Raw genomic sequence first — 10,000 nt, forward strand, 5'->3', positions numbered from 1 at the left:
AGAGAGTGACAGTACGAGAGGAAGAATGTATGAGAGTAAGAGAGTATGAGAGTAAGAGAGTATGAGAGTACAAGAGTAACAGAGTACGAGAGAATGAAAGTACAATAGTAAGAGAGTGAAAGTATGAGAGGAAGAATGTATGAGAGTATGAGAGTACGAGAGTAAGAGAGTATGAGAGTACAAGAGTAACAGAGTACGAGAGAATGAAAGTACAAGAGTAAGAGAGTGAAAGTACGAGAGGAAGAATGTATGAGAGTGAGAGAGTAAGAGAGTATGAGAGTACAAGAGTAACAGGGTACGAGAGAATGAAAGTATAAGAGTAAGAGAGTGAAAGTACGAGCGATAGAATGTATGAGAGTAAGAGAGTATGAGAGTACGAGAGTATGAGAGTACAAGAGTAACAGAGTTCGAGAGAATGAAAGTACAATAGTAAGAGAGTGAAAGTATGAGAGGAAGAATGTATGAGAGTAAGAGAGTATGAGAGTACAAGAGTAAGAGAGTATGAGAGTACAAGAGTAACAGGGTACGAGAGAATGAAAGTACAAGAGTAAGAGAGTGAAAGTACGAGAGGAAGAATGTATGAGAGTAAGAGAGTATGAGAGTAAGTGAGTACCAGAGTACGAGAGGAAGAGAGTACAAGATTACATGCTTCAAAAGAAGATAAAGACAAAGAATGGTAGCAGATGAGAGGTAACACAAAGGATATTATAAGTAGCCATGGAAGGGATGAATGCGAACATTTATCGGTGCTTGGCTCAGGACCATTAGAAGAACTGTAAGAGGAAAGGAGTGACATTTCACTTCATTTTCATTATGTTGTTTTAAAGGCCTATAAACACATACATTTAAAAGGTGAATAAAATAAACATCAAATCACAGTAGCATGAACAAGATAATCAAAAAACTGAAAAAGACAAATATCATAAGGTAATTGTATGGAGATTTATTCTAGGTTCAGATAAGCCATCCTAAAAAGTTAACATTGAATAGATCCCATAAAAGAATCCCTGGAATGACTGCTTGAGCACTATTGAATTCTTAAGTCTGAATGTTTACTGAATTACTCAATAACTATTTGAAAATTTCTCAAGAATCATACTGATAGACTATGAGACAAAAAAGCTTGGAATCTGTGCGAAAGACTGAAGTGCAAAGTGTGTAACGATGTAGCAAACTTTGGTCCTTAAGGCTAAAGCTTACTACTGTCTATAAACGATTTCCACTACCCTGGAAGTGTGGAATGGTTATAACTGAATTCTATATATGAAGTTCCATCCAATGTATAAAACATAGTTGTCACATGGGTTGGTATAACTGAGCAGTATACATGAAATGCCACCCAATCTATCAACATATTAGTGGGCACATGGGTGGGTTATAACTGAACAATATACATGAGATGTCACCCAATGTATAAAACATGTTAGTTGGCACATGGGCAGGTTGTGACTGAAGAGTATATATGAAATGCCACCCAATGTATAAAACATGTTAATTGGCACATGGGCGGGTTGTGAGCGAAGAATAGATATGAAATGCCACCCAATGTATAAAAGGTTTTAGTAGTCACAAGGAGTGGGAAGTGCAATTTTAAAATAAAAAAATGGGTCTTGAAAAAAATGATGTATATAAAATGCAACTGGTAACGTATCCCAGGAGGAGATGTCACATGTTTCTTGTGTTACATACATGAACGATTTAATGTTATAACATACTTTACATAGATGCATGGCTACATTAAGGGAGTAAATTAAATGATAGAGACATGCGGACTGAAGCTGTTAGTGGAGATGAACAGGAAAAATAACAGACAGAACATATCATGTGTCTATAACTGATGCAAATAGCAAAGGGCCGACCTGTTTTCATAAGCTTTTGGACAGCACATTAGAAGAATGCAGCAGGAAAAAGGATTGCAATGGGAATGCTGTCAGCAATATGTTGCTTCTATAATGATGTAATGACCAGGACAATGTGTGTAACAGTAATAAATGGATCCCAAGACATCTGTGCAGGTAAAAATATAGGCAATATGAGCATTTGGTGAAGGATTATTCTTTAAAGGAAGCCAGCGTGACAGATTTATCACCAAAAGCCACTTTCAGTGAACAGGAGGTGTTGCAATGTATCCAATGTTATCTAACTACAGTATTGGTATATATAGATTAGGGGGGATGTAAGGCTCTTCTTCCACATGTGTGGGTGCAGTGAGGCTTGTCCCCCTTTAAAAAAGCTTGAAAAAGTGTTCACTGCAAGTGTTTTTCAGTGAATTACATTCACGCACTTGTCTGTCACAGAATAATCTTTGGACAAATAATCATGATAAGTAGGATGTTTTAGCAAATGGAGGAAGAGCGAGATGATACATGTGGATGTATACTGCTGAGTATGAGACTGGTGTGCCTCAAGCTGAAATATATAGAGAAGTGGAAGAGGAGATGTGAGGGCAAAAAAGAGAAGATAGGAAAGGAAGGAGTAGAAGAAAGAGTCTGAACTATAGCAGAAGAGATAGGAAGTGATAAGCAGGCTTGGAAGTAGAACACAGCTGAGGCTTGAGAAATGTATAAACAATTTATAACCAAGGGCAGGGAGACTGACACAAGCAGTAGAGGTCAAAGGCAATGGACTTCTTTAGCTCAAGAGGAGGAAGTGAGAAGAGCAGGTAAAAGGAGGACAAGTGTGGAGGAATAAAGTTGGAGGCCTGCAAAGTTTATGGGGGTGTTACATCTGATGAAATGGAGTAAGATAAGGAGAAAGGGTGGAAGTATGTGACCATTTTTATGTTACAGAAATTAAAACTAAATTTGAAGAAATGGCGGAGCTAGAAAAATGGGAAGAATAATATGATTGTGAGGAGGGAGATGGGGAAAGGTGGTGACAATAATGGTAAATAGGAAGATGGGGTGGATGAGGAAGGAAGAGGTGAAAAGTGGTGGCAAAAAGAATATAATATGAAAAATGAGGTTGAAATTGGGCGATTGTGTAAATCCAGTCAAGATGGGAAAAATTATGAAGAATTCTAAAAGAGAAGGAGTAGATAGGAGAGATGGACTATAAGAATATCACAACAATTTCATTGCAGCTGTGATAATGGATCAAGATATGATTACTTGGCAAGAAAGAATATAAGACAAAACAGGGCATGTTATTAAGAGGGGTGTAAGAAGGGGGGGCTGTCTGATTTATTGTTGATGTATGAAGTGAGAGGAATGAGAAATGGATTTAAGTAGAATATAAAGGCTTATAGTAAATAGGTCAATAACTGAGAGGACTAGGGAAGATACTGGCTTTTTGCAGTGGTGATAGATAGGAAGAAGTGAGGAGGAAGAGAGTGGGATTAAGAAATAGGGTGATATTTGTGTAAGAAGAAAGCAGAGCAGGGAAAAGAAAGACTGGAAAAGCATACTGCAATGCAGTGAAGACAATATGGGAAGAAAGATACATGATGGTAAAGGAGAAGAAAAACAAAGAGGAAAAAGAGGTAAGGGAGTGGAAGAAACAGCTGAAGGGTGAGGTAGATGTGGAATCAGCAGGGCTTTTAGAGGTGAGAGTGAGAAGTAAGAAAGTGCATCAGCATAGACAATGAAAGAAGGAAAACAGGCTAGGATAATAGGAAACTGAGAGGTAAGGATGGACAACTGGCTTATAAGAAAAATGAGGTAAAGGAAGGCATAAGAGAGTTTTATGGTGATTTTATAGAAATAGGGGAAGGCCGATAATTACAGGCAGTGTGTGGTGGATGTGGAGATATGGAAATAATACAGGGTAAATGACAAGGAAATGGAAGACTTAGAAAGAATTAGATTCTGAAGGGAATCACAGGACTAAAGAACAGGGATGTGGCTGGAAAGGGTTGTTTTATGATGGAATTCAGCAAAGAGTTGTTATAGGATATAAAGTATTTAGGAATGTATGCAACTCTGGAACAGAAGAAAGACAATTGATGAGAATAATGAGAACACGTAGGTGGGTTTGTTGCCAAAATAGAATGAGATGTTGGACAAACTGTGGAAATATAAGTCTATTTCATAAATAAATGAGGTTACCAAGATTGTAGGCAGCAGGAACATTGGTAGAAATGGATAAGGTGGTATTTATGGTAGGAACATTGATAGAAAGGGATCAAGTGGTATCTGTGGTAGGAACATTGGTAGAAAGGGATTAGGTGGTATCTGTGCTAGGAACATTGAGAGAGAGAGGGAGCAGGTGGTATTTGTAGTAGGAACATTGGTAGAAAGGGATCAGGTGGTATTTGTGGTAGGGACATTGGTAGAACGGGATCAGGTGGTATTTGTGGCAGGAACATTGATAGAAAGAGATCAGGTGGTATCTCTGGTAGGAACATTGGTAGAAAGGGATCAGGTGGTATTTGTGGTAGGAACATTGGTAGAAAGGGATCAGGTGGTATTTGTGGTAGGAACATTGGTAGAAAGGGATCAGGTGGTATTTGTGGTAGGAACATTGGTAGAAAGGGATCAAGTGGTATTTGTGGTAGGAACATTGGTAGAAAGGGATCAGGTGGTATTTGTGGTAGGAACATTGACAGAAAGGGAACAGGAGGTATTTGTGAGAAGGAGAAAGTCAGTAGGCATCTGATGGTTATTAATTCTGATTTTTGGAAGGAATGAAGTAAAGATGGGGAGGAAGGGACAGATTTGTTTTTGAGTGATACAAAAAAGGTATTTGCTTCAATAAACTGGGAAAAATTCAGAGTATGAATAAGATTGTTATATGTCAATCCTTGGTGAGTGTTCTTGATAATATGCAGTAGCCAGAGAAGTGAGGTGGCTGCAGGGACAAGACAAGGCCATCCACTAATGTCAGAACTGCTTTTGGAATGATGGAAGTATTAAAATGAATGTTAGTGGAAGGATAAAATAAGCTAAACTATATCTGTAAATGACAATATGCTAATGGCAGAAGAGATGAAGGAGATATTTGGGGGCACTTATGGAGCATGACAAGCCTGGAAGATAGTCCAAGTGAGGATGAAGAAGGATAGGTTCATATGTTCATAGGTGAGTACTAGGCTAATGACCCTGGAACCAATACAAGCCTAACCCAAGAATATCCCCAGTCATCCTGTTGCCGGATGTTAGTACCTTGTGCCCCTATCGAGCAAGGCTGTTGAAGTGATCCCCGGGGTGAATTTCCTGTCACCTATCCACTCGTCAAGATTTTTCTTGAAGAGGGCTAGTGAAGTGATCTGCTTGACATGAATAGAGGAGTCTATTCCAAAGTAGGGGAAGTTTCTGGGTTAAGAACCTGTCCCTCCAGCAGGTTCTGTTTATTGTGGAGATGAGGTTGAGGTCTTTGGAGCAAGTGGTGTGGAGGTATTGAGCGGGTTTGAGCTTGCACATGTTAAGCTCTTGCAGTCTCCCGTTATATCACTTCTGATGCAGAACATATACTATTTCTCTGGCCTGATCTGCTCTGCTTCTATCTTGTTGACACCATTATGCTGAGGAGGTCTACAAAACTGCACATATAATATAACTCTTACCAGTTATCTATACAGAAAGGTAATGATACTTTCTATGGATAATGCTTTTCCTTTAACACCCCTGTATTCCACCTGATTTCTTTTCTGCATGTTCACATTGATTGCATACATTTAGGTTGTTTGTATAACTAACCATGTCTTTCTACTTTTTGTTTCCCCAATACTAATTTCCTACCTGAGTATTCCATTATTTTTTTTCTTCCCAGTTGCATTATGTCTATTTTTGTTTATTTTTATGTGCTTGTTTGTGTTTATTCGTTTATTTGCAGTAAATTAAAACTCTCATGCTTAGGCCATTCCTCCAGTTTTACCAGTTTTTACTCATTCATTCACTTCAACAGAAATCGTTGGGCAATAGATAGATAGAAAAGAAGTGGGTAAAGACAGTAAAAGGTCTAAGTATCTGGGTTTGAGAGTGGAAGAGATGTGGCCATTTTCAAGAAAGATTTGTGCACTGAAGATGATGTAATCCTGAATATTCTTTCCATTATGAGATCTCCTCTTGTGATTTTGGGATTTGAGAGGCTAGCTAAACTACAGGAAATATATTACAGATTTATATGGGGGAAGGGACTGAGAATAGGAAAGCAGCTAATGAGGACGAGGTAGACAAGCAAGATTATGGGATGACAGAACTGGCATGTTATGCGAGGGTATATGCAGAGGTACAGTGGCTGAGGGGGAAGGAAATGAGGGGCCTATAAACAGCAACTAGAAGAACTGGGAGAGGAATATCCAGATATGAACATAGACTAGAAAGAATGAGTAAAAACTGGAGGAATACAATCACTAGCATATACAATCAGCAGCTCTGCTGCTTGGCATTCTTCACTCATGCTACGTGGATGAATGGATCACAAACACACCCTGTGCATGGACGCTTGTCACACAAAATTGATTAGTGCAGTGTGGCTAAGATTTCTAAACCCCAGCTTCTAATTATACCTCAATATTGTATGTATATAACTTTTTTTTAAAAATGGTAATGTAATATACACAGTGGCCTATATCTTTAACATTGAGCCTAATCATTAAAAAGATTTGTCTTCCATGCTCAGTTATCAACAAGAAGTTGCAGAAAAGGCTCTAAAGCATCTTCACTTTACTGTTCTTGTATATTTTTTAGAAATACTTCCTGTACTTTACTCTGGGATACAATACAGCTTCAAAATAATGGTAGCATCAGTTAGTACACATACTCTTCAGTATGTACACTTTAAAATGATTTTTATTTTGCTTACTTTGCTTTCATTTTGTTTACTGGAATGTTTCACTGAACACTAACCATTTTCACTGATGGTCTGAGTAGAAAAGCTCTACAATCAATGTGATGAACAGTAAACCTAATCAGAGGAAAATGCAAATGTTATATGATAGTGGCAAGCAATACAATAACAGAATAGATCAAATCAGGAAGGTGCCTACTAAAGGTAATTGCTTAACACTAACAGACTAGTAACTGGTAGATGTAGTCTGGCTCTATGTGCTTTACAGGAATAAGTTGCTTGTTGGAAACATGCTGACATGTGTCTTTTCAGTGCAGTCCACACCTCTCATCCTCTTAGTGCAAGAATTCTGGACAAAGCCGAAAATAATGGGGGAATAAATGGACAAAACCAGGGGCAGATTTTAAATATTGATTTATAAAACTTAGAAGGTTGATAAAATAACAGCTTTTGCATTGGCATGCATTTTCTGAAGGATATGAAGTATAAACCTCAAGTGTGCATCATTATTTAGTGACTTCAGTCTGCAATAATTTGCCAAAAAAAATTACAGACTTGATGAAGAACATCAAAATTATGAGATAAAAATCTGGACATTCTGTGCAATTCTGGACAGCTGAGAAGTATCCTGCAGTCACGTTATGTTAGTAATAATGAATTCATTTGCTATTATACTTTAAGGTTAGTATAATTATATACAAAAGTATTGTCTGGTATGCAAAAGGAGGTATTGGGAGAATTACTTTACAGAAGAACAGTGCAAGAAAACTGATAAAGGACTACACAGATGGTAAGGGAGGTACATATTGTTAGCATGTGTAGGAACTGTATTTGAATGACCTGAATTTTATTATCAGAATATGCTGTAAAGTGTCAGTGAGGAAGGATGGTGATATGTGGCTGGGTCTACAGACGTAGATACTATGTCTATGTAACTTGACTCTGTTGCATAAATGGAAAAATCCCTGGCATAGAGGAATAAAGCAATGAGAACAGTCTGGATGACCAGAGTTCAAGTAGTGGCTTGAGCATGGGACAAACCAGAAAGGAGGATGGGAGTAAGTGACCAGTGCAAGGTTATTCATTCTGAAGTTAAGGATAGGTGGTTCTGGTTGTCTGACTACTATCAGGTAAGCAAATGTTTGCATGGCACAGAAGCAGTTAGGACGGTGGACATGAGCTTGGTGTTGGTAAGCCATTGATGGTACTAGCCTCCATTACAGCATGTATGAAAGCATGCATGTGCATGGGAAAAGGTATAGCATGCTGTTGCAGTAATACAGGTGGTCAGGTTAACCAACCAGGGTATGGGGTTAGGGCTTATTAGAAACAATTTCATTGCCTGTAGCTAGATGAATTGGGGGGACAGGGATGCTGTGTAGCTACCCTGTCTGGGAACAGTTAGGATGTAGTCATTAAATACAGATGACCCTAGTATGGGAGTTGAAATCAGACCTTTGTGCTATTATGATAAGGGCACTCCCATGCCCCCTTACTGACACATGGATTGTTGCTACAGAAAGGTGCACAATATTTTGCATGGCTGCAAGATAACTGCTTCCTCCAGTCGATCCTCCTTCTTGTGTCAGCCCTGTGGGGTGAAATGTTTTATGGGAATTGGGGGTCCACAGTTCATAAAAGAGGACCTGATGACTGGCATAAAAATTAAGGAAAAAGTATATAAAATGATACCATGTTTGTTTAGAGAGTCATTTATATGGATATATTAATTCTGTTTGATCACTCTTTATCCATATTACATGCTCTGTATGACATTAATGTGTGTCTAACAGTTCTTGATGATAATTATTTGGTAATTTGTCAATTGATACTTAGAACAGATAGGTTATTTTATTAGACTACTGTAATAGACTCATTGAAAAAGGAGACAATTTCATCACCAACAATGTACACATTACAGTAAATTAAAGATTGCATATAGCACATAGAGTTCAACATTTTTCTATGTTTTTGCAACTACGTATTAAAACACTGGCTGTATTTTTTTTCTGCAATTGATTTTTGTTGCTAAAGACACACACACACACACACACACACACACACACACACACACACACACACACACACACACACACACACACACACGTAAGCTCCAAAAGGACAAAGGGAGTTGACAGAATCATCCTATATGCAGAGTATAAAAAACAATCATGTTGTAAATTAGCAGTAGATGCAAATAACCCCTTCTTGTTAAAGCTAAAATCAAGTTTAATACATTAAATTGACATAAATATTTGTAAAGTGTATGGCTTGCAGACTTACAAGTCCTCATCGCACATCACAGAACCATCTTTGCATGCTTCATTAGTATGTACTGGATACCTTTTCAATTCCAGTCACAGTTATTGCCTCACTGAACAGCTCATGTTCTCACTGGACCAATCAGCTGTATTGGTGACACATTTTCATCCTCCTCATTATACTGTCCCATCAGCCTTCACTGTACATTTTATGCCCATCAATCAGATGCCTTTTTGGTTCCTATTTTAATATCTTTTCTTTTTCTAATACACGCCTCAGTTTCATTTACAGTTGTTTGCATTGTAGGCTGGTAAAGATTCACAGGAGGGATTCCAACCCATAGCTCATCATTTAATATGGACTGTGGATTAATAACTATTACATTGTACACAAATATACAAACCATCGAAGAAGCCTACTTCTTTGCATTTAACATCTACCGAGTATCTGTAGAATTCTGCCTGCTTTGGATTTTTACTGCAATGAGGTTTGAATATTCATGACCTTAAGCCCATTCTGAATACAAATATAGAAACTTAAGACTCCATGCCTGCATGTTTTATTTAACAATTAGCCTGCTTGTGAATTTGTTGCAGAGTGTGATCTGAGTTTTTCACTCCAAATGTCATCAGTTCTTTAAAACAACTTACCTTTGTGCTCAGTTCAGAGGTGAAGAACCAATCTATAGAAATGCCACTTCGGCTTCTTGATGGATCCCCGTGAAATAAGCACTCCAGCAGGACAGATGTTCCTTCATTGGGTTCCATAGGGTAGACAGAAACTTTCACAGCAGAACTGACAGTGTCTGGGGAAGGAAGAGAGAAAGTCACATCACTTATCAGTAACTTATTAGTGGTATAATGTGTTGTAACATCTTATCCTTCTCATAGGTTCAAAGGAGATTATTAGGCTAACGGCTTAAGAGCCCTTACAAGCCTAACCAATATAACTTGATTTTAGACAATATATGGCCCCTAGGGGCAAGATTTGGCATGGATTTGTGCCTCTT

The 10,000-nt window shown here is 38.1% G+C and overlaps 1 protein-coding gene across 3 annotated transcripts in view; it reads right to left on the reverse strand.

The window, feature by feature from the left end:
• The window catches only part of LOC122809404 (junctional adhesion molecule-like), a 286,702-nt gene that overhangs the window by 196,441 nt on the left and 80,261 nt on the right, over window positions 1–10,000 (reverse strand). For all 3 annotated transcript variants that reach the window (XM_044080875.1, XM_044080874.1, XM_044080873.1), the window contains exon 3: window positions 9,642–9,796. In XM_044080875.1, coding sequence (XP_043936810.1) covers window positions 9,642–9,796 — 155 coding nt within the window. The remainder of the gene's footprint in view (window positions 1–9,641; window positions 9,797–10,000) is intronic.

This window comes from Protopterus annectens, chromosome 8.part0, assembly GCF_019279795.1.
Source record: "Protopterus annectens isolate FY-2018-M chromosome 8.part0, PAN1.0, whole genome shotgun sequence".
NCBI lineage: Eukaryota > Metazoa > Chordata > Ceratodontiformes > Protopteridae > Protopterus > Protopterus annectens.